Here is a 25758-nt window from a genome sequence, read left to right as displayed (position 1 = left end):
TGAATCTAGCTGCTCTGATGATGGATGTGGTGGAGACTCGGAGTGTCGCTGACTCCTCTCCAGGGCTGTGGTGCATCCTGATTAGTATCAGGAGTTTTAAAGAGAGTTAGGAAATCATAAAGACAGAAGGCTCCTTTAGCTGGTGTTTTAACAAGGATCATATGGGAGAACTGAAAAGGCACAGATGACATATTGGAACAGAGTATTCTTTGAAATGCACTTTAGAATGTGTAATTGTCACTTGAGGCAATTTTCCTTTGTAATATAGTTCTGAGGTTACAATCAAAGCCAATGGAAGATATAATTCTATATTCACACGAAATATCTTCTAATATATACAAACTGAGGTGCTGATGAAATCTCATGAGAGTTCTCACATGAATCATCTGAATATTATTAAAAAATAGTAAATAATCTTTTAATGCAGTTGTACTGAATTCACAGAATCCATTAGATTCAACTGAAAATAATTTTTGTTAAATATACATGTCCAGGTCTCTCTCTAAGATTTTGATTTAATTGGTTAGAAGTGCTTATTCCTTATCTGTGTTTTTTTAGCTCATTATTCTGTTGTGCACCTTAAATTGATACTTTTGCTCTAAAACTTGAGCTAGACGGGGTGGGTGACCATGGAAACCCCTAAAAACCAACTGTGATAATTTTATGTTAAAGATCAACTTGGCTTGGCCACTGCCAGGTGCCCAGATATCTGGTCAAGCATGGCTCTGGGTGTGTCTGTGAGGGTGTTTTGGAGATTAACATTTGAATCAGGAGACTGAGTAAAGCACATTGCCTTTCCTAATGTGGGTGGGCCTCGTCTAATCAGCTGATGGCCTGAATAAACAAAAAGTCTGACTCCTGTGTAAGTGTTAGGGAATTCCTTCTGTCTGAGTGTCTCTGAACTGGGTATCAGTTTTTTTCCTTGTTTCAGACTTGAATGGAAACATTAGCTCTTCCTGGCTCTTGAGCCTGTTGGACTGGGGCTCTCGTGAGCCCTTCTGGTTGTCTGGTCTTTTAACTCAGACCAGAGCTTTCACTGCTAGTTCTCCTTGGTCTCCAGCTTGCTGACTAGACTTAGATTTTGGGAGTTGTCAGCCTCCATAATCAAGTGAGCCCATTCCTTATGATAAATATCTTTTTCAAAAATAAAAATATATGAAATTATGTATATCTTGGTCTGTTTCTCTAAAGAACCTTAATACACCAGCCTGACTGAAAAAGCCATAACCTGACCAGATCTGCTCTCTGCAAGGCCTGGTTTCTTTCCACTCAATGGTTTTTTTCCCCTTTTGCCAGTTGCACTATTGGCACCAAATGAGCTATATGTACTCCTAGTTAATAACATCAGTTATCAAATGAAGTGTGTAATACTTTATATATTTTATGACTTTGCTCACTTTTGGCCAATTTTCCATTGTTCTGACTTTTTTTTCACTGTATAGGTGGCTTTTGCTGATTCTAGATACTGCATTGTTTGCACAAAAAAGGCACAAAGTCCCAAAGAAGAAAAGCAATTCTGTCAGCTCTCTGGTTGTGGGAAAGGTTTGTACAGGTCAGGCTCCAATCTCCAATGATTTTGAGAACGCCATATGTTAGGGAAGAGTAAGAGTGTATTAAATTTCAAGTCACCAAATTAGTGGAAAATCATATAAGATGGAATGTTTCCAAGAGTAACTTAATTACATTACAGACAGCATCATATGCCTACTTTCAGCACCAGTATTGACAGAGAGAGTTTAAGTGTGAAATGCTCAGATTCACTTGGAATCACTTTCTCACTGTTAAATTATGAAATACACAGAGGAGTGAGTGAGTAGGACTTTTGATTCTTCCTAGAATAAGGGTCCAGGGAGACAAATTACAAGGTGAGAGCTCACATTGTCCTTCAGATCATTCGATTAAGGATACTCCTGACAGAAACCCTTTGTGATGTAAAATTAAATTAGAAGGCATAATTGCTGTCATTCTTTTAATTCAAATAATCTTTGCTTTTTGCATATTTTAACAGCTTTATTGAGATATAGTTCACATGCCAAACAATTCCTTGTAAACAGTACAAATCTGTGGTTTCTAATATATTCACAGAGCTATGTGACGGTTACCACAGTCACCTTTAGAACATTTCATCTGTCCAGAAACTTTAGATCCCTTGGCATTCATTTCTTATGTATTAGTGATTACTTATTAGTAATCATGAATGTAATATTACAGATTTACCTATTCTGGACATTTCGTATAATTGGAAATTTGTGACTGGCTTCTTTCAACTTATGTAAGTCTTTGAGTAGAGTTTCCATAATCTGCCAGCCTACCAACTATTCCTGTCCCAACCCGGTTAAGAACATAAACATGCTAACTATTTTATGGCAACCTCATTTAGGAAAAAACATTTACTAGGAGGTGTAATTTTCTGTTTCCCATAATAAAAAATATAAACAATTAGGGGCTTTATGCATGTCTGAAGCAAGAGGTAAACACTTTAAAGTAATATTTTCCTTAAATGAAACTGATTTTGATAGAAGGGCAGGTTATTAAGAAACTAAAACTAAGTTGGAAAACAAAAACATTTCCATTTCTAAGGTTTTGCAGAAATATGACATTCTTTCATTAATACCAAAGTTGGCACTAATTTTTTACTTGGTGACATTCAATCACATACTTTAGCTCCAATAAAATGTATGCAAACATGAATATTTAATTCTTCCTAGTTTTATACTATAGTAATTATGTGCAGCTACAGGCATTATTTAATTAAGAATTAAACCATGCTAATCCTTTAAAAACCCTGTTTTTCTAAAAGTAAAAATTGAAAACACATATTTTTCCCCAAGAACTTTGATGTTCTATAATTTCTCGTTCTTTGTGAGCTAAAGGATTTGGGACTTTGTGAGTGTGTGTTTGTGTGAGAGAGAAACCGAGAAATGCAGAGAGAGGGAACTTAGAGAACAATATTCTGTGAATTTTAAAAGGCTTAAAAGGAATGATTACAATGGTATAACATTCAGACGTTTATCTTGAAGATGCTTCTATTCCTGGATAGGAAGACTCAAAATCCTGTCAAGACGCTAGTTCTTTCCAACTTGATCTATAGACTCAATGCAATCCTCAATAAAAGTCTGAGCAAGTTATTTTATGGATATCAACGAACTGGTTCTAAAGTTCATATGGAGAGGCAAACAACCCAGAACAACCAACACAATACTGAAGGAGAAGATCAAGCTGGAGAATTAATGCTACCTGACTTTAGGACTTACTGTGAAACTACAGTAATTAGGACAGTGCAACCCTGACAGAAGAACAGACAAATAGATCAGTGGAATACAATAGAGAACTTAACAGACCCACATAAATATCGTCAGCTGATCTTTGAGAAGAAACAAAAGCAATGGAGCAAAGATAGACTTTTCAACCTGTTATGCTGGAACAACTGGACATCCACGTGCCAACAAATAAAAGAGAATCTAAACACAGACCTCACAACTTTCACAAAAATTAACTCAAAACGGATCATAGACCTACATATAAAACACAAAAGTATCAAAGTCCTAGAAGATAACATAGGAGAAAAGCTGGGTAACTTGAGTATGGTAATGCTGTTTTAGATAGAGCGAAAGCATGATTTTGAGTGCAGTAACTGATAAGCCTGATTTCATTAAAATCAAAAACTTTTGCTCTGCTAAAGACATTGTCAAGAGAAGGAGAGGACAAGTCAAGGACTAGGGGAAAATATTTGCAGAAGACACATCTGATAAAGGGCCATTTTCCAAAATATGCAAAGAACTATTAAAGCTCAATGATGAGAACTCAAGAAATCAGATTAAAAAATGGGCCACAGACTTTGACACCTCACCAAAGATGTGCAGGTGGCAAATAAACATATGAAAAAGATGCTGTCACACCCTGTATCATCCGGAAAATGCAAATTAAAATAATAATGAGGTACTACTACACACCTGTTGGAGTGGCCAAGAGCGGCCAAAATCCAAATTCTGACAACACCAAATGTTGGCAAGGATGTGGAGCAGCAGGAATTCTCATTCATTGCTGGTGAGAAAGCAAAATGATGGAGCCGCTTTGGAATACAGCATGGTGACTGTGGTTAGCAATATTGTATACTCAAAAGTTACCATGAGAGTAGAGCTTTAATGTTTTCACCATAATAACAACAAGGTGGTAATTATGTGAAGTGAAGGCTGTGTTAACTAATCTTATTATGGTAAACGTTTCACAAAATGTATACGTATCACATCATCTTGAATTTATACAATGTTACATGTCAATTATGTCTCAATAAACTGGAAAAATATACAAAAAAACTTTAAGGCACATTTGATAGTTATAAATGATGGAAAAAACAGACTTGTTCTTCATTACCTGCTTTGAGCAATTTGATCTTGATGTGTATGGATATGATCTCTTTATGTATCTTTGTGCTTGGGGTTTGTTGAATTTCTTAGATCTGTGTGCTCATACTTCTTGTTAAATTTGGAAAATCTCTAGTCATTATTTTTTTTTCAAATATTTGTCTCCACTTCTTTGTCAGAGACGCGGATTATAAACTTGTTAATAGCCTCTTGAAGTTGTCCCACTGTTTGCTAATTGGCTCCCATTGTAGTTCTGCTGGGGTGCGCCTGCGGAAATGTGCTGGAGGGCTTGGGAAGGCAAACATGGAACACCTTGATTGTTCCTGAGTTTTCAAATGTTCTTCTCTCTGATCAGATTATCAGTGTTTGCTAATTTCCTTCCCATAGAGACTGGACAAGTGCTCTCTCCTTCAGTGCTTATATTTCAAAGAGAGTTTGCAGGTCCTAAAGAAGCACATCCCTGGGTTATAAAGCTGGCAAAAGTCTGGGATAAGATTTATATCTCAAAGGGCTGAGAAAGAACTTAGAATTACTATTTGTTTTGGTTGTTTTCAAAATAAACACACTCTAAGACAATGAAAGCCAAGAACCAGTAGCCACAAATAAAGCCATCTAAAATTTAGGCAGGCTGAGGGAAACGTTAAGCCCGTTTGGTCCCTTCTAATTCTATCGTCTTTGTTACTTCTGGGCCAGTTTCAACTGATCGATTTTTCTCCTCTTTAGGGACCCTGTGTTCTATTTGTCCGCATGACGTGCAGTTTTTGATTGGACTCCTGTCATTAGAAAATATATCTTGTGGGTGGTGCTGAATGTTTTAATTTTCTAAAGTTATTTTTGAGCTTTGTTCTGAGATGTAGTTTCTTCACTTGGAGATATTTTTATGTTTTCTTGTCTTTAAGGTTTTAAGCCTTGTTAGGTGAGACCTGAGGAGCATTTAGTCTAGGGCTATATTTTCCTACGAAGGCAAACCATTCTGAGTCATTTCCTAATGGAAATGTGAATTATGAGAACTTCTACATTGGCAGTTGGGAATAGGAATTATTATTGGCCATATCTGAGTCCTTGAGAGTGCTTCTTTTCATTCTTTTGAGGTTTAGCTTTCTTTCAGTTATGCTCAGATCACAGGATCACCTGTGGTGAGTCCTCCACAGACCTCCAGGCTTCCCCTCCGCTCTGCTCCCTCCTCTCTGGTGCTCTTGCGGGAGGTAACCCTCAGCCCATGGCTCCCCGCTCCACCCAACCTCAGGGAGACCATCAGCCGCTTCCTTGCTCTCCCTCCCTACTCTGTGAACTGAAACTCTTTCCATGTAGTAAACTGGGCAGTTCTAGGGCTGTTTTTGTTTGCTTTCCATTTTCTCAGGGATTGATTGATAATCAATGTCTTTATAATTATTTCTTCTATTTTTCTTGCTTTTTAGTGGTTTCAGGTGGGCAAATTTGGCTTTGGTTACTTCATCTTGGCCAGCAGTCAGTATTGTTTTGATTATGTATTAGAAGTATGATTTTTTCATCTTTTTCCCTTTTAATATTTTTAAAAGCAGTTTTTATATGGAATTTGGGTTTATATGTGCTTTGTGAATGCTTTGATAAGTCATGATAATCTCTTTTAGAAGAATAATCTTATATTTTTATTAAAAATATTTTCCATTTTATTGAATTAAGAGAACAAAGGACATTACCCTTTTTCATCCTGTAATATTTTGTTTTTCACATGATTCCTAAGCTGTTAATCATTCTTCCTTTTATTAATTTATCAAGAGGGAAATAATTTCAATATTTCACATAAATAGTCACATTGGTTACTTAGATTAAAATCTAGTGTATCTCCCTCCTTTTACATAAAATAAAATAATTTGAGACCTGAAAGACTGTCTAAGAAAAGCTTAGCAGGACCAGGTCCAGAACACAGCTTTCCTGACGCTTTTCCAGTATCCTTTTGATCACTCTGCTGTTATTCTTTCATAGAAAGGCTAGAAATTGTATTCGGAGCCTCCATGATGAAGAAATACAATTATTTTGTTTTGATTTAGTATCTGAAGTTGTTAGAAGTGGATAACTCAAAAGTTAGGGGGAAGAAAAGGAAAACATTTCTAGATTGAAAATGGAATAAAGGAAAGTGACCAATTCCCGTTTGTCAATCATTGTACAAAATAACTTCTTTCTACTGATCAAACAAGTTTGCATAAACATCTCTCTCTACATATATATTATACAGATTGAAAAATACCCACATAAAGAATTATACTCCATTGTATTCTCTTGTTAGGTGTTTTATTTGAACTAAAATATGTTAGTTAACCTCTTCATGAAATACAAATTAAATTTCTCAGATGAATATTCTCTGCAAGTCATGAATAATCCCCCATTGACCACTGCGATGTCCTTTATAACCTCATGGATAAATGTTAAAAATAATAAATAATTCCTTGGGACTCGAATTGGCTTTCCTTTAGGCTTTAAGTGACTCTGTGGACAGAAAACAGCTATCAGCTGAAGTGTGTAACCTTGGATAATTGAAGCAAGTACTGAGCCTGCACTGAAATGCTATTGGGAGAATGAAATTGTATTATAAAACGGTGGTTTCCAAAATGACCTTTTGAATAATTTCCAACGATCACAATAGGGATGGGTTCTTTTTCATATTTTTGGTTTATAATTTTATGACTTGATGTAACTCTCGAGTGGGCTACCATTCATCGTCATCCGCACAGCCACAACCATATGCAGAAGAAGTCAGCTTCCGATTACATGTACATTTCATGATTTCCATATAAAAGACTGATTATGTCTTTACTAGATACAGGTTCTGCTACTGAATTACTAACAACAAGAAAACTATTGATTAATAGATTCTATACTTTAAGAGAAGTCAGAAATCCTTATACTGGGCTACTTTCCAAGTAGGTTCATGCACAGGGGCAGGAAATAGTGCTTATAAGCAAGGGGATTGCTATTTTTAGACTTTTGATTATGGAAAATTTCAGTTAAATACAAAAGTAGAAATAATACTATGATGAACCCCAAAGAACCCCATCAGCTGTATTTAATAATTACTATCTCATGGCCAATCTTTTCTACCCCTACTTCCCCATCCCCATTCCTACTTTGCATTATTCCATCTGGAAGTATTTTCATATGTATCTTGAAACATAAGGACTCCTCTGTGTTAAACATAGTAATGCCATTTTCAGGCCTAAAAAATTAACAATAATTTGCTTTATCAAGTATTCAGTGTTCAAAGGTCTGATTTTCTAATAAACATCAATTTTATTTTCAGAGTTTGCTTATTTGAATAAAAATTCAAATAAAGCTTAGACATTTTTATTGGATATGTCTTTTTAAGTTTTAATATGTAGATTTTTCTTTATATTTCTTTCTTCTTGTCATTTATTAAAAAAAGAAAGAAAAAAGCCAGGTCATTTGCCCTGTGAAGTTTTATTTTGGATTTTGGAGACGGCAGCCTAGGGTGTGACTTAGTTTGTCTCTCTGTCCTTTCTATTCCCCATAAAATGGTATCTGGATCTGTAGCTTTGATGTCATTCAGTTTCAGGGCTTTTTCCTAGATGACGTGTTCTTCTGTTAAGAAGCACGTGGTGTTTGTGTGTCTCTTTGTGGTGCTGGCAGATGGGTACTCACTGCCTAGAACCAATGATCAACTAGGAGCTGCAAAGTTGTGATGTTCTAATTCTGTTATTTCTGCTGAGGTTGTCGTTGGAATATTTATATGAAGAGAACCTCCTCTTATGTGATGCTTTGTGTGCTTTTATATAGTCAGGACACATGACAGATTATTTTCCCTTCCTTTACCAATCTACAGAATAATGAATTAGTTCACTAGCATTCCCCAGTGTTAATCAAATTAGGGTTTTTTTTTAAGTATCATTATGAATTCATGAACTTAAGCTTATTGAGTGTGCTTTAATTTACTGCAATTATCCCTACTGATATATCTAGAACAAGCCAGACTTCAGAGTCCTGGATTCTTATAGTGGGAAATACCTCAAGATCACAATCTGTTCCTAGCTAAATAAGTGCACTGCTGCTGAGACAGTCGTTATTTCCAGGCCATTGCAGTGGGGAAAACTGGGAAATTTATAAATACTTTGAATCTTACTCACTCTCCTCTGTTTGTCACAGTTGGTTCATTACTTCTGGATATTGAGCGTCTTTCTTTACTTTGTCTCGTGGGGCATTGTCTGTTGCACTTACTTGCTCTTGTGTTCTTTTAGTTTATTCAGAAATCATTTTTCCTTTATTTCTAATTCTTTCCTGGATACAATTACTTTTCTGAATTTTTTTTACATTTTTTATTGAGTTATAGTCATTTTGTGTCAAATTCCAGTGTACAGCACAGTTTTTCAGTTATACATGAACATACATATATTCATTTTCACTTTTTTCTTCGCTGTGAGCTATCACAAGATCTTGTATACATTTTCCTGTGCTATACAGTATAATCTTGTTTATCTATTCTGTATATGCCTGTCAGTATCTATAAATTTTGAAATCCCAATCTGTCCCTTCCCACCCCCCACCCCCTTGGCAACCACAAGTTTGTATTCTATGACTATGAGTCTGTTTCTGTTTTGCATTTATGTGTTTTTTTTCAGATTCCACATATCAGTGATCTCATATGGCATTTTGCTTTCTCATTCTGGCTTACTTCACTTAGAATGACATTCTCCAGGGACATCCATGTTGCTGCAAATGGCATTATGATGTCAGTTTTTATGGCTGAATAGTATTCCATTGTATAAATATACCACATCTTCTTTATCCAGTCATCTGTTGATGGATATTTAGGCTGTTCCCATGTCTTGGCTATTGTAAACATTGCTGCTATGAACATTGGGGTGCAGGTGTCGTTCTGAAGTAGGGTTCCTTCTGAATATATGCCCAGGAGTGGGATTCCTGGGTCATATGGTAAGTCTATTCCTAGTCTTTTGAGGGATCTCCATACTGTTTTCCACAGTGGCTGCACCAAACTGCATTCCCACCAGCAGTGTAGGAGGGTTCCCTTTTCCCCACAGCCTCTGCAGCATTTGTCATTTGTGGACTTTTGAATGATGGCCATTGTGACTGGTCACTGAATGGTGGCACCTCATTGTAGTTTTGATTTGCATGTCTCTGATAATTAGTGATATTGAGCATTTTTTCATGTGCCTGTTGATCATTTGTATGTCTTCCTTGGAGAATTGCTTGTTTAGGTCTTCTGCTCATTTTTGGATTGGGTTGTTTGTTATTTTCTCATTAAGTCGTATGAGCTGCTTATATATTCTGGAGATCAAGCCTTTGTCGGTTTCATCATTTGCAAAAATTTTCTCCCATTCTGTAGGTTGTTGTTTTGTTTTACTGAACTTTTCTGAATTTTTTAAGTTCTTGACTGAGTTGTTCTTTCATGTTATTTATAATTTTATTGATGTTGTTTAGATCCCATTGAAAAATTTGATTTTTGTTTGTTTTTTCTCTACTGGGTGTGTATTTCTAGAATGTTCTCATCTATAGCATATTCTCATTGTATTTAAGATTATTTTGTTATTCTGTCCTTATATACTATTACAGATGATTCAGCTATGATCCTCTTGCTCATTCATAAATGGATTCAGGTGTTTTTTGGTATGTATAATAGAAAGTGGGTGAATAAAGAAATGTTTTCTAGCTTCACTTCTCTAGTGCTCACTGCTCTTAACATTGTGTAATGTGCCCCAAATTATGGTCTTGTCCTTCCCCAGAACTCTGGGCTCTGTTCCTAGCCCATATTTATAAAGATCCATCCTTTGCCTTTATTGCCAATGTTCCTCTCAATATGGATTGTGTTCTCAGCATTTCCCTTTGAGTGCAGAGTGTTTTCGAAAGAAGCTTTGTTTTTGTTTTTTTGGGTTTTTTTTTTTAAGAGTGCATAGGATAGAGATTGCTCCAGTTCTTCAGACTTTACAATGGTCCCCTTGCATACGCTTCCCAAGCAGAATTTGTAAAACTCCCCTAGTTTCATCTACTGTCTTTACGTTGACCCAACACACTTTCCAGGTAATGTCTGTTGTAAGTTTGGAATTCTCCTGTTCACCAAAGGGAAGGTTGGTGCTTCCCTTTAATTTTCTCAAGCAGGTGCTGATAACCACAATTTCTGAATCTGTGAGTCGGTTGTCTTAACCCACTTGTGTCTTAGGATTCACCAGGAAAACTCATCACCTAATTTTGCTATTGGCATCTGTAGATTTTTTTATTTTCTTATTCTCACTGCTGTGTCTGTTTCCATGGAGAGGTTTGCAGTCATTAAAATAATTACCACCACCACACCACTGACTTCCTCTCACAGTTCCCTGCAGAGATAGCAGTGTGGCTTTCAACTCCAGATTTCCAACTTCCATTGTGGCCTTTAAAAATCCATCTGCCTGAGGAAGCACTTTGCAAGCAAGCTGCCTTTTCCCACATTACTTTCCATCCACTTCTCAAGTGAAAGGTGTATTTCTTTCCAAACCCCAGTATTATTTTAGAGCATTTTGCCAGAGTCAGAAAAACTAAGGAGAACCAAAGAAGATATTTTTAAATATTGGTGTTGAGAAACCAACTACTAATGGGTCCCCAAACCTTTGGCACCTGCAAGGGTTTTACTTTTCCTTTTCATAAAAATACTGGAATAGGGCTTAATGGATTGGCCCGTTTTTAAATAATAAAAAACAAATTTTGGTATAAGATCAAAGTGTGGCTTTGCCATATATTTAGTAGGATATTTAAAAATAACACAATGACTACTATAACAAAATATCTTCTATTTCTGTCAACATGTGTGATCCACTTTTTCTGTGCCCACATTTTAAAAAGAATAAATAAAACAGACATAATTCTTATTTAATTCTATCAATAAGTAATTTCATCCATGGACACACAAACTAATTGAAAAAAATTTATCTATCCATCTCATTAAGAGATGCATTACCAGCAAATGATTAGTTTATATTTAACAGTTACCTACCACAAAATGTGCTGTCCTGTCTAATTTTTAAGCAACCACGTACCCGTAATAATTGTTAAGACAATTCAATCTAAAAGAAACTTTTAAATATTTGGAGTCTTACAGCCTAAATATATACCTATATTTTATATACATATTTTTATTGTATATTATAGAGTAAAAACATTTTCAAGTATAAACATATATTAAAGTTTGATGATATGGAGGAGGTAGAATAGAAATAAAAATCCAAGAAATAAAATTAACAATACATATTTTTGAATAGATGGTAGTGAATAGCACATTTCTATGGCTTTTAGATATCATTGCATAAAGTGTGAACTATTTTATTTAAAGTATCAATATTTAAAATTCACCAGGAATTTTATTCTTTGAGTCTAAATAAATATACTAGTTTAAGACAAACTTTATAAAGGTAAAGAATACATCAGCAAGAAAGCAAAAGAGCTTAAAGGCCCTGAAAATCAGTTATTTAGTGTTTTTATTTTGGCTTGAAGGATACAGTGAAATCTGCATTAACCATAGTAGAAATATTCTTTAGTGTCTTTACTACCATTCTGTAAGGTTGAGGGAAGGAAAATTAGGTAAAGTTTGCTGAAAAAATTTTTGAGCTAAGTTTTGGAGCTGTAAGTGATGAAATTTCAGAGGCTTCTCTATGCATTTACAGCTAATTCAAAGTATTTGAATGAATGGAATCTTGTTAGCTCTGCTTGGGTTCTCTGCATTTGGGTAGCCTTCTGTTGGGGCCCATTTTCTTCATATAGTCCTCACCTTTTATAGGAATATGGTATCCCTACCAGAACCTGCATGACTCTTAAATATTTGGTCTTATATTCTAAACTGATAGTCAATACTTATCCCCAAACCTAAATTATTAATGTTTGTCTCCGGATGAAGGCAGTGGGAAAAGCCATTGAAGTGTGTTGACCAGGGTCAATCTGATAACAATAAAAAATAAATGACTGAAACTTCGGTGTAAATAAAAGATTTGTCGGGTGTGGGTGATGAGGAACCTGTTATGAGTCTGTCATGGTAATCCAGGTCCAGGAAGAAATAATCAGCTGCGCTAAGACTGGTAGGAGACGTGGAAAGATCTGGAGAGTTGAGAAATACACAAGTGAAAGATCATGATGCTTGGTGATTAATTGAATGTTGAATGCATTTTTCTTCTCCTGTATTATCTGATTAAATAAGAAAATGTTTTTGTTTGTTACACAGTATTTTTGTTTTCTAGACATCATCTCCAGAAAATTTTTCCACTCTTTCCTAGTCTAAATGTATTAAAGGAAATATTTACACATAATTTTACTAATTTTCCAGAAGCAAATTATGGCAGATATTTCTGAAGTCAGAGATATGACAAGTTGCCTGGCTTAACCTTTCACAGATACTGCAGTATCAAGAGAGGAATTTTAAAGAGAAATTTTGGAATTATATTATGATGCAATTTAAAAAAAAAGCATTGCAAGAGACTATACTTAAATGAATTTTAAATAAAAGGACATGAACTTGGAAAATGCTTTCTAATGCTGACTCATTCACTCTATCAGATGCTTCCTATTTCTGTCATTTTCAATTTAACTAATGTGGTATATCATTTATGGATGATGTTTAAAATTCTGCTAAATTAATAATCTTTAGCATCTGCCCCTCCATGGCTTTCACATTTTCAGTTGCTAAATAGATTTTAATTACATGCATAATCCAAACTAAAGTAAGTGGCAAATTTAAGATGTTTCTGACTTCAAAATATAACTTAGAAAATGATCAAATAACTCAGTTTTTAGTAGGAGGGAGTATATTGGATTAATCTGTTCATCAATTTTTTGTTACATTATTTTAATTGTTTTAGCTGTACTGTATTTAATTTATTGTTTTTATTTTCTCTTTTGCTCTTGCCTATCTGGAGTGGTGGGAACCGTAGGAAGGCCAGAGGGATTGGCTTAGAATAAGGGGTAGGAATAGGAGACCAGAACTGAGAGGTTATAGGACTAAGCGGCTAATAAGGACTTTGATTTATACTCTGAATGGATTGGGAAGCCCCTGGAAAGATTTGAGCAGGGACATCGCATGATCAAAAGGCTTTGTTTGACTGCTGTTTTGAGAAAGGGAATCCAGACCTCTGATGAGAAGTAGAGAGTGTGGCAGTTATTAAAGTCACTAAGATCATGGTCATTGATCAGGACGGCAGTGGTATAGGTGGTGAAGTGGTTGGATTTATTGAATCATTTGAAGGCTAAGTTCAATTGATTTGTTTTAGTCTGGATGTGGCATATCAGAGAATGAAAAAAGTTAAGGATAAGCCTAATATTTTTGGCCTGATTAAAGGGAAGGAAGAGTTGATATTTGTTAGATGGCAAAGACTGGCAGAGAAACAGATTTTAAGTACTCAATCTGTCTTCTCAATTTGCTAAGCTTTGGATGCCTGTAGAAGTGAAAGAAGTTGGGTATGTGAGTCAGGAGTTCAGGGGAGACCTTCAGGATGGAACTGGACACTTGGAGGTTGTCAGAATTTTGATTCCTATGCAATGCTATAGCTAAGGGTGCACACGAGCTGTCCAAAGGAGTGAATGCATCAAGGGAACAGGTACCCCGCCAACATTCAATTCTATCCTCTAACTTTTATAGTTAAGTTTTTCTAAAGGAAGGATGGATAGATACATTTTTTAAAGTTTCCTTTTATTGTTCTTTAAAATTTTGAAGTTGCTTTGTCCTTAAATTATGAATGCAATTATATATTCATTTTTCCTGAAGATTGTGATTAGATTTAAAAAGAAAAAAAATTCTCTTTCATATCTTAAATTGCACCACTTTTCTGTTTCATTTTTTTTTTCCTATCAGACATTCTGTTACTTAATCTTGGTCATAGTTTTCACATTCTTGAGGTTCTCCCTTTGTCCAGAGATCCTTGATTTTCCACTTACAATGATGAGTAAGAAGTGGAATTATTTAAGGTAACTGGTGTGGGTTCTCTCTGCCGTTTGTATAGGAAAATTTGTTTTCCTGCCTCTTCTCTCCTTTGAGTGGTGAGGTTTATTGAAAGTTCTGTCAACAATGGACGAGTTTATTATTGACCTAATTCCCTAAGAAGTAATGACCAAGATTCAGAAATTAAGCTCAGGGCATTCAGTTACCAGAATGAGTGAATTTTATTTTGGTGAGCCCAACTTAAAACCTGTTGCTTTTATTTTACCCTTGTAATTCATTATTTTCCTTAGCAAAGTAACTTTTATTTCGATTTCTTTTGGCCAGAGTTCTACACCACACTGTCTATTTAACTGACATGAAACAAAGTGAAATACACATAGTCAACCTTTCAGTGAATTTTGTGGCGTGATGTCCGCCTTTTCCACGTTACCCATTCTGAACATGGAGCCTTTATGTAGCTGGCAAATCAGCCCCTCCCGCCATCCGGTCCATTTCTAGTGTGTTGGGGCTATGGTAACTTCTGTTATGCTCCCTCTGTTCTGTATTTCTGTAAGCTTGTTGCCTTTCAGAAAATTATTGTTCCACTTAGCTTTATTATTATAAATACAGTATTGGTTTATGATTAAGAACTCAAGTAATGAATTTCTCAAGAATGTTCTCAAATTTTCTTTCTCCAATTATTAGCTTTGTGAATTTGAGAAAGTTACTTAAGCCTAGTAAAAATACGGCTTTTTTTCCTTTAAGTTGGGGTAATAATAATACCTAACACATAGGATTACTGTTAGCATTGAGTAAAGAAATATATATCAAGTCCAGTTCCTGGAGACTAGCACATGCTTAATATTACGGTAATATAACAATAATAACATGAGTAATATTATTTTAACATTTTAATTAGATGGTATAGTGATAGCTTTTATATTCTAATTTATTGTAGGATTACATATAAATTACATAATTTTAATTCTGGAAACATTCACGTACATAGTTTAGGGAAAAAAACATAAGTTAACAAAACAGAATAGCATATGGGTATTTATCTTTATGTTATAAATACACATATATGTGTGTGTGTGTGTATATACACACACACACATACACACACACACACACGCCTAATGTCATGGTTCTGCTGAAAACTTCCAATCATAAGAACAGCTCTGGGGGAAAATCACCATTTGCATTTCCAGGATTCTTCTCATTCCTACATTTCTTTTTATAGACTCTGTTTTTTACAGCAGTTTTAGGTTCATAGCAAAATTGAATAGAAGGTACATAGATTTCCCATATGCCCCCATATGCCACAATTACTTGGATTAGTTTAGAATCCAACTGGCTAATTATTAGGAATCTGTGGAGGTAACCCAACTCTGCCCAAGTTTCAATTGGCAAATTTGGATTAATGGAGATTTGCTGATTTGTTTTCCAACAACATAGGGTTTTTTTCAATGACAGGTGTAAAAAAGTACATGGTTCAACTACAATAATTATAACAGCAACAACAAAACCTACCAGACTCCACATAGAAAAAAAATAACTGAAAGCAAAATGAAAGACTAATTAATGTGAATTATCCTGGAGCCAGCCTTTGTAATATCATGTGACTATAACTTTAACTTTCTTTTTTCAGTTTAACGTTCTTCATGGTCAACATAAAGATGAAATGGAAGAAATATCAGGAGATATAAAGGAAGGATCTAAATCTCAAAACACCAAGGACAGAGTGATCTATGAGTTAAGAGCAGAGGTAAGATGTTGGATAAAGAGTAATACAATGTATTTGAAGGTTATTAAATGGTATGCTATTCTAGGAAGTATAACTGGAGAATCTTTGGTTACTTTCTTTTAAAGAATGCTGTGGAAAATCAAAAATAATGTAATCAGATTACATAGGATTTAAAATGCTATGGAATGGCATTGGTCCAATATTATATCTGAATTATCTGAGTATTATAAAGACATATTATTTGACTATAAAAGCACGCTTTAGCTGATACAAGTGTTACTATGAATACATACTTATTAAAGTTTAATTAGCTGCTGGATCTGATGAATTAAGTTATAATCAGGAACAATGACATCCAAGATTTGTTACATGTAGATCATGGTTGAATTAACATGGCAGTTGGCAACTAGCCGCAGGCAGAGCAACCGCACTTTTGTTATAGTTAGTTCATTTCTTAGGTATATCGACCAAAATAGTGGAAACATCTATTTTCCACTCCCACCAATAACAACAACAAATTAATTTTCATGGACTGTACATTCTGTTTTCTTTGTCTTGTGATAAAGGAGAAATTACCGTCCTTGGAGATAGGAGGGGGATTGAACTATTTGTACTTTTTAGAACATTGTGTTAGTGCATTAAACGTGGAAAATCGTAAATTATTTATTTTGTAGCAGATAATTCTGGAAGAGGTCTTAGATACAAATGTGCAGAAACAATTCAGGAAATGGAATTGTTAGGAAAAATACAAGCTGAGAGGAAAGTAATTTGTATTAGAAGGTGTCTTCCATATAAAACTCTGCAAGGACTGAATTCACACCACAGTGTATTTTATATCAGATGAACACAGTGGAAATGAAAATGCAAAGATCTGGGAGCAAAAGTGGCTCATCACTCACTGATTACTTTATTCTGGTCAACTTGTTAAGCCTCTCTTGAGGCTCAGTTTACAAGCTGTAATAGTGAAAGGAAGAATAATACTAGTTATCACACAAGAGTTTTGAGAAGATGACAGACTTCAGGGGGAAAATTGTCCGAGGCAAAGTGCTTTCACTTTGGGGAATTAGCTAAGATGTTCGGAAGAACTATCTCCTCCTGAGCTAACTGGCTCTTCCCTGTGAGCCATATAAAGGTGAGGGTGGGCGTATGGAGAGATCGGTGATGAGTAAGATTGAACTGTTGAGATCAACTCTCCTAACAATTAAGTCAAAAGGGAAAAAATATGGCTCTTATATCTTTCGTTTTCTAAGAGGAACCTAACCATCAGGGTAGGTGCTGCTTTTTCTTGGCCCTGAGATCTGAGAAGCGTCTTTGATTAAGCGTCGTACAACATGCTGTATACAAGCGTACTTGGGAGATAGAGACAAATACAGAGAAAGGTACACATGGCTGTTATTACTGTCCCCCAGAGTAGAGAGCATTGTCTCATGTCATCATTTTTAGGATACATTGGGAACAATAGCAACATAGGATCTCTGATGAGCTATTTTTTTAGCTCTGAGACTCATTTATTAGTTATGTGACCTTGAGTAAGCTAGTTTATATCTATAGAGCTCAATATTGTTTTTAAATTAGGATACGAACATTTTACCCCCCTAAAGTCACTCTTCCACAAGACATTCAAGCACTGTGATACATAATTTTACTATTTTTAAATTTCTTACTGAAGCACTGAACACTGAAAGCAAATGTAAACATAATTTAGCTCTCTTTTACTGTGTGCACTTGAATAGTACATTCAATTGAATTAAATTACATAAAGCCTTTTTCAAAAGAAAACCAATATTGGGACAAACAGTAAGCTTGTGTGTGTGTCTGTGTGTGTGTTGTATATGTGAATATATGTGTTCCCTTACATTTTAAATTAGGATAAAAGCTACTTCCTTTCCTTGGGGGGAAGAACATAACATATACTCTATATTGGCGTTATTTTATTTTTAGACCGGTTATGTTTAGGCCTTAAAATCATAGTATAACTTTCTATGTTTGCATAAAAGTCATTGGGCAATTGTATTATAAATTAATTAAAATGTAACCTATTTTTAAAAATCTGTTTACTTTTATTTTTAGATCTATAACCAACAGTGCAGTAAATATGCATCTGCATATACATCTTTAGACATTTAAAAATGGCTCAGGGTAAATTCCTAGAAATGATACAGCTTTTTCAAGAGAATGTTGGTTTTTTAACATTTTATACACACTGCCAAATTGTCCATTAGAAAAATTATATCAATTTACATTCTCACTCACCTGCAATGTATAAACATGCTCATTCTCTAGCCAACAGTATATATTACTGTTTTTAATATTTTCCTAGCTGATAGGCAAAACAATCATTTTAATTTGTTTTTTATTGATCTAAACATACACTTCTAGTTGTCTGCTCATTTTTATTCATATCATCTTTATTATAATAGCTACCATTTACTGAGATTTACAGTACACATCACATATACATTTCCAGGCCACTGAAATATAAAATCTCATTTAATATTTTGACATTCTTATGATCTGTGTGTTCTTGTCTATATTTAATGGAAAGAATCTTAGAGAACTTACCTTGCTCAAGGTTACAAAATAACCTCAAACATTATTTTACCTATGTTCTCGTTGGTTTCCAATTTCTCAGAGGTACACATTCAAGTTCAGATTGTTCAGCAGGTTAGGCAGCTTACCAAAGAGCACCCAGGTCATGAGTGAAATCCCGAAGCCATAGTCACTATCTGATGTCACTACCCTGGTCTGCCCTCACCCTGTGGGTTTACTGAAGCAATGATTCTGGAAATGTGATGGATTTTCAAACAATATACTTGGAATATTTTTAAATGGTATTTTAATATCAAACATTACAAGTTTCTAACCATTGATGATCTCCATACATCATGGACACCTTTTAAAAACTGTTACTAACACCCACCAATTGATAAGAATTTTGCCTTGAAGACTGTGCTTTATTTATCTCTTCAACTGCCCTGCCTCTTTCCAAAGTAGTTTGATGATTGTCTTCCCATTTGGGAAGTCTGATTGGTCAAGGAAATTCAAAATGCAGGTCTGATAAAAAAAAAAAAAGGCCCAAGATTATTTCAATAATTCACTCTTCTGGCTAACGTGTAATGAGGTGAATTCTCCAAGCAGGAAGTCACTTGATAGATGAATATGTCTCAACATACGTATATACACACGTGCACAGTGGACACATTTCATCTTTTCTCCACTCTTAAGATCAAGACCCCTTGAACCGGAAATGAGTTAATTTAGAATGGAAATGAACTGGCATCCTGAGTGAAGAAATCATTACTTCTTTCTACAATCTTACTGCTGCTCAAAAGCAAACTCATACTCAGGAAAGACTCATTCTAGGGGCCAGACTTTTGGGGACAAACATTTTCCAAGGGAAGATAATTAGTTTTTCTGGTGTTATTCCAAAAAACATATATCATTACAGTATCAAATTGTCTGGAATTTTGGTTTCTTATTTCTTATGTGCGTTTTGTTCTTTTCTCTTCTCACCCATCCACACATTTGTATCCTATTTCTGTTCTACTTTGGAGAGATGGGATGGACAGACTTTTCCCTACTTAATCCAGTTAGTCAGCTAAAATCTCAGAACATTAGATGTAAAGCAAACATAAAAGGACTCTCAAAGTTGAAGAGAAGAGGCCTTCCGCTGGGTACCTCGGGACCTAAGATATAACATGGTGGTGAGTCTCCTGAGTTTTCTTTTGGCTGCATAAATCCCAGAGCTGGAGCTGAAGAAGCCAGCAGCCTGGAAACACCGACATGCACAGATGAAAACAAAAACAAAAACAAAATGCAACCAAAGTCGGCTTGCTCTAGTCAAAGGACTAGGGATGGGTCAGCTCAGCAAGACAAAAAATTCTCAGGCAATAATTGCTGTAATCCAGCCAAATCCTCCAGAAAAGTACTACAGTGGTGCCCCACCCAACTCCTGTGAGTACAGCTGATCGGGAGCCTAGACTTCCACCCTTGCTAAGCAGCAGAGAGGGGCCCAGTCCTTTCTTATGAAATGGTAGAGAGGAGGCTGAGTCGGAGCCCGAGTTTCATCCCGGTCGGGCAGCAATGAGACCCACAGACCTCAGGGCGTCGGTGGAAATCACATAGGGAGTCTCTACTTTCACCTCCACACTCTGCCAACTAAGGAGCTCTCGTGAGTAGCTGGAGCTCCCGTCCTCACCCAGCAGGAACGAAGAGCACCTCTAACTGGGTATCAGGGGGGGTCGGTGAGAAGTTTGGAAGGAACAAGTCAGTGCTGCCCCTTACCCTCCAGACTGGGGTGTCAGAGGAACCCGCCCAAATGCAGGATGTTTAGATAAGATCCAGAGTCTCATAATGTAATATCCAAAATGTCCAGGACACAGTGGAACCTTACTCATCATATCAAGAACCAAAATATCTCAAAGTGAATGAAAGAAGACAATCAACAAATGCCAATATCAAAAAGGCAGGAAAGTTTTCATTTCTCGGCAGGAATTTTAAAGTGGCCGTCATAAAAATGCTTTAATGAGCAATTGTGAACATGCTTGAAACAAGTGGGAAAAAAAACGAAATTTTCAGTAAAGGAAATAGGAAGTCTCAGCAGAGAAATAGAAGATACTAAGAAGAAAAATGAAAAAGTTAAGAAGGAAAAACACAATAAGTAAAATGTTTTAAAATTGTGAATGGAAGGGGCAGAGGAAAGTGCTTGAAGACAGAACAACAGAACTTGAAGACAGAATAATAGAAATTACCCAATCTGAGTAACAGAAAGAAAATAGTCTGGGGGGAAAAAAAAGCCTTTGCTAACAGGGTAGGAGCCTGTGGGATGATAATAAAAGATCAAACACTGACGCTACTGGAGGCCAGTTTGAAAGGAGAAATTGTGTGGGCTGAACATTACTCAAAGAAATAAAGAGTGAAAAATTTCCAAATTTAAGAAAGAACCAAGTATATTCATTTTTTCTCTCTTTCAGAATGTCTGTATTTATTCACTTTTTAAAAAATCTGCCTCCTAATTAAGAACAGAAAAGGCCCAGATGGGTAACATGTTAAATTTAACTTGTGATTGTATAAGTAGTCCTCTTTATTTTGCTTATGCACAATAAAACATAAACATTTTTGTAACAAATTTTTTCACACCCAGAAATTGTGTTATTGTTGGGGTTTAAGGAAACTTTTCTCCAACTGGATTCACTGTGCAGGCAAAATGGTAGTGACATGAAAAACAAAACAAAACAACAAAATAAGTAGTCATTGTCTTATTAAATCATTTATTCAACAAATACTGGTCAGCCATCTGCAGTGTGCTTGGTATGAGAATTAAGCACTGAGGATTCTACAGAGCGATGGCCACCCGGGAAATAAACAGACAAACCCAGATGGTTAAATACAGCATGTACTTTGATGGGTGAAGTATAGTGATCTACGCAAGGACATAGAAAAGATGTCGAGAATGAGGAGTGAAGGATGAACAGCACCTCGCCATGTAAGGGGAGAGGTAAGGACCATACGGGATCAAGGGAGTAGCAGGTGAGACAGCTAGAGAGTGTAGTATTACCAGAAAGTCAATTCAATAAGAAGAAAGGTCTGACCTGTAAAAAACATTTAGAGCATTTCTGTTGAGTAGGAGAATATATTGAAAAGGTTGTTTGTTTGTTTGTTTGTTTGTTTAAATAGTGGAATATTGACAATAAAGCCAAAACTTCCCCCTTCCCCTCTTACTCAGCAGTGGACAACAGGAGCTGTCGATCTGGGAGACTATTTTAATCACTCGAAGAGCAACATAGTCTAACGGGGAACAATTCACTACCAGATATGATTTTTAGGGTGAGGTGGGGGAAAATATAGAGGGCAGAAAAATGTTTTCTTCTCTGTTTAAAAAGAGAAAATGTTTTCAAGGTGTTTTCTTAAATTATAAATTCAGTCTTTAATTGTGCAAATATTGTGTAGGACCTACCATGCCAGGATCTAATCATTCAGTAGTGTCCAAAGTAGAAATGGACTTACCCTCAGGAAACTGCCTTCAGTGAGGGGTCCAGGAGCCATCAAAAATCATCCAGTTAAGTGCATGTTTCACTGCTGTGGGGCTGCCCCCAGCAGCTGTGCACAACGCTGGGGGAGTTGACCCAGTCAGAAATTTTGAATGTAGAGATACCTGAGGTTTTATTTACTGACGTAGTTAAATAGAATCTTCCTTAGCGAGAAGGTGTTGTATAATTAGAAATCCAGTACCATCCTAATTTAATCTTCTGAAATTGCCACAATAGGTGTTGATTTGAATTGATTTAAATCGCTTGTCCCTCATACCTCTTATTGACGTTACGTGTTCTAACAGAGAGATTACTGAGAATTGTATGAATGTACTGGAAATGGTTATATAACTTTGAAACAGGATATTGATGGTTGCAAGCAGGTTAATTTAGAAGTCTGTTAGTGATACGGATTTAAGCATTCTGGCACATTCTGAGTTCATATTGACAAAACTCAGGAAACACAATCTATAAAAAGATATTTGATGTGAGTAAACCATTAGAGAAAAATAATATTCTGGGGAAAGTGAAAATCAACTGTCACACATAGATAGGCATTCTGGTCATTTAGACAAATGTAAGTCTAAATAGTCTAATTATCCAAGATGAAACCTGTCACTTGTCCTAGAGTTACAGAAAACTGATAAATTTAAAACTGAATAAAAGATGAAAGCCTGCAGTCATTTATCCAAGAAGCATTAAGTGCCTTGAGTAAGAGATTGTATTTTTTTTCAGAAAGGGCTTTGAATTACGTGGAGTGGAATAAAGTATTTAAAATGCCTTTGCTCAGATATCTCAACAGCAGTAGCTTTTCCTGGTATCTGGGTCTTTGGAAAAGTTTGCTAGCTAAGTTTAGTTTCTTTAACCATAAATTTTTACTAGCTTTTGTTGGAGAAAATACAGTCTACCAAAGACTGCGATGCTGGTGGTAGTGGAAGTAACTGTGTTACTCAAAACTCTTAAGCGTTAGTTTGTGTTAGCATCAGCCCGCCTCTCTTCACATTCCCCCTAATAAATCTATTACACTTTAAATGCAGATTGTTAAGAGTTGCTTCTTAAAGTAAACAGAATAACACAATAACAGAGTAAAAAATAGCAAGCTAAATTCTAGAAGAAGAAAAAAAAAACCAATAAATGTAGAAAGAGGGAAAGACAATATTAGGAATGAATATAATACAAAAAATTATGACTGAGATAGTCAGCAAAGCCTGACGTTGGTTCTTTGGGGGAAAAAGTGAAATTCAAGCAAAATTAATTAAGAGTTATCATTAGAAAACACTAGGAATTAAAAAGGAACACAGTTTTAGATAGAGCAGAGGTTTACAAAGATAAGGAACCACTATGAAGAGATGATGCTAATAAAAATAAAATCTTACATGAAGAGAACCAGAAAATATAACTTACCCAGTATGATTCTTGTAAAAATAGAATGCCTGAATTGATTTATAACATTAAGTAAAGTAAATTAAAAATTAATGAATTAAAACTCTTCTTATAATAAAACTTTAGCATCAGGATGCCTTAGGGTTAAGTCCTACAATTCAGACTAGGTAACTCCAGTTTTATAGGACAGCTTCTAGAGAAGGGGAAAAACTTCCCAGTTCTTTCCATTGTGTTAGTTTAATCCTTATTATGCATCTAGACAAAGATCACATAAGCAAGGGAGACTGCAATCAAACTTACACATAAATATAATGGCAAAATGTTAACCAAATATAAGTAGTCTCAATCTCACAGCGAATAAAAATTTTGATTTGTTACAGGAATGCAAAGTATACTATAATATTACATCACTTATTTTGTAAGTCAGCACATTAAACAGAGTACCAGAAAAAATCAATTGTGTGATTAGCTCCAAGGTTGCTGAAAAAACAGTTGCTACAACTCAATTTGTGATTATAGGGAGAAACATTTTAGCACACTTAGGAATCAGAGTTCACAGATACTGATGGATAGATGATCAATCAAATATGTATACACCAGAAAAAATTAAATTTATACATTAATATATATGTGTTATATATGGGGTAGTATTTGTACAATGATTGGTAGACCAAAGAAACAACAGAATAAGAGCCCAGAATCAGAGCCCCCCACCTAGGGACAGTGGCTCTATCAACAGAGTTGTCATTGGAAGCCAGTGGTAAGTAGAGGATCCAGTAAAACTACTGAATTCAGATTAAAGATGAATGGAAGGGATTAACCTGCTTCATTGTAATATTAATCTCTTTAATGAAAAATCTTATTTTAATGCTTCACAAGTTTCTGTGATTCTGACTGGATCAACAATACAAAGTGATTTTTTATTCTTCAGTAAGTTTTTTGAAACGATTCATCAGTATATCTCTTGTGTCAAATTTCCCCCAAAATCAGATGTTAAGAAAAGCAACATTAAAACATAAAACTGTCACACTAAGTCATTCTGGATGTAAAGTGTTGGTTTAGGGGGCTCTCCATTTGCAACCACTTCATTTTCATCATCATTCTCTAGTTCTAATTCACTCTCCCCCCGTAAATCATGGAATATGTACTTTTCCTTCCATTACAGCTCGGTGTTAATAATTGAGGTTAACTTTCTATTTTATCTGAATCATCAGAGTCCAGCACAGTTAGAAAATATGACTTCTAATTAAAATGGTTGTTAATCCTTTAGAAAAAGTAGATATATGGATTAACACAAGACATAATCTCAGTTGAGTGGAAAACCTTTCTTTAGTTAGTGTTGGCAGATTTTATGTGCTTGAAATACTGAGAGCCATTGGAATCTCTAAGAAGACCACCCCTGGGGCCACGATAGTTTGTCTACTGTTAAAATTACTTTTAGGAGAGATTTCGAAAATAAAGAAGGTCTACCCTTTATGGCTTGCTTAATTTTCTAATGCAGATCTTACTAAGCATTTTATGTTTCCTAGTAGTAGAGGACACTTGAGGATGGAGTTAGCACATGGCAAAAGTAATTCCTATTTTATTTTACATGTAGGTTTTACATATGTAAACCTCTGGTTCCTAGTATCATTAGGACAAGATCCACATTTTAAAACGTCTTTTGTGGTTCACATCTTGAATTCTGTAAGTACTGTTTCTGTAAAGTTTCATGCCTTACTAAGTTTATAATAAATAAACTGCAGCATGTTAAGTTTTGGCAGGAGAGTTGCAGAAAAGCATGTCTTCGCTGTTTTGTTTTTACGTTAAAGCTTTTCTCTGGTTGTTTTGGACACACTTGTAAAACAATTACCAACATTTGGGATAATAGCGATGTGTTCATTCACACTTTTTATCATAATAACCAACCACTAGGAGATATATAGATGATTAATAACTTCTACATGAAAGTGAGAAAAATATTTACATATGAAATTTTTGTAATACCATTAAGAATTTTTAAGACTGCCTGCCTGGCTGTTGCAAAATCAAAGATCCAAAATAACCATCTAGAGTTTTAATTGTGAAGTTTATAAGTATTGCCTACAAGGGTGTAAGTAAGCTCTTTATAAATATGTGTCTCTTTCATTCTTATCATTCTTTTGTCATAATATATACTGACACAGACATAAATGCACTCACTGTCCTTTTTAAATTTGTTTGCATTGCTTTCAATTCGTGCTCAGTCTGAGACACATGTTTTGTCTTCCTTTTTTTAAAAGTCAATTTGGACTGTATTAAAATTTGCAACTTTTACTATGTGAAAGACACTGCTAAGATGATTAAAACAAGCCAAAAACTAGGAGGAAATATTTG

The 25758-nt window shown here is 35.3% G+C and overlaps 1 protein-coding gene across 2 annotated transcripts in view; it reads left to right on the top strand.

The window, feature by feature from the left end:
* Positions 1 to 25758, top strand: part of CCDC102B (coiled-coil domain containing 102B) — a 184475-nt gene that overhangs the window by 48799 nt on the left and 109918 nt on the right. For both annotated transcript variants that reach the window (XM_072952139.1, XM_072952138.1), the window contains exon 5: positions 15896 to 16012. In XM_072952139.1, coding sequence (XP_072808240.1) covers positions 15896 to 16012 — 117 coding nt within the window. The remainder of the gene's footprint in view (positions 1 to 15895; positions 16013 to 25758) is intronic.

This window comes from Vicugna pacos, chromosome 30, assembly GCF_048564905.1.
Source record: "Vicugna pacos chromosome 30, VicPac4, whole genome shotgun sequence".
Classification (NCBI taxonomy): domain Eukaryota; kingdom Metazoa; phylum Chordata; class Mammalia; order Artiodactyla; family Camelidae; genus Vicugna; species Vicugna pacos.
This window is presented reverse-complemented; position numbering and strand designations above follow the sequence as displayed.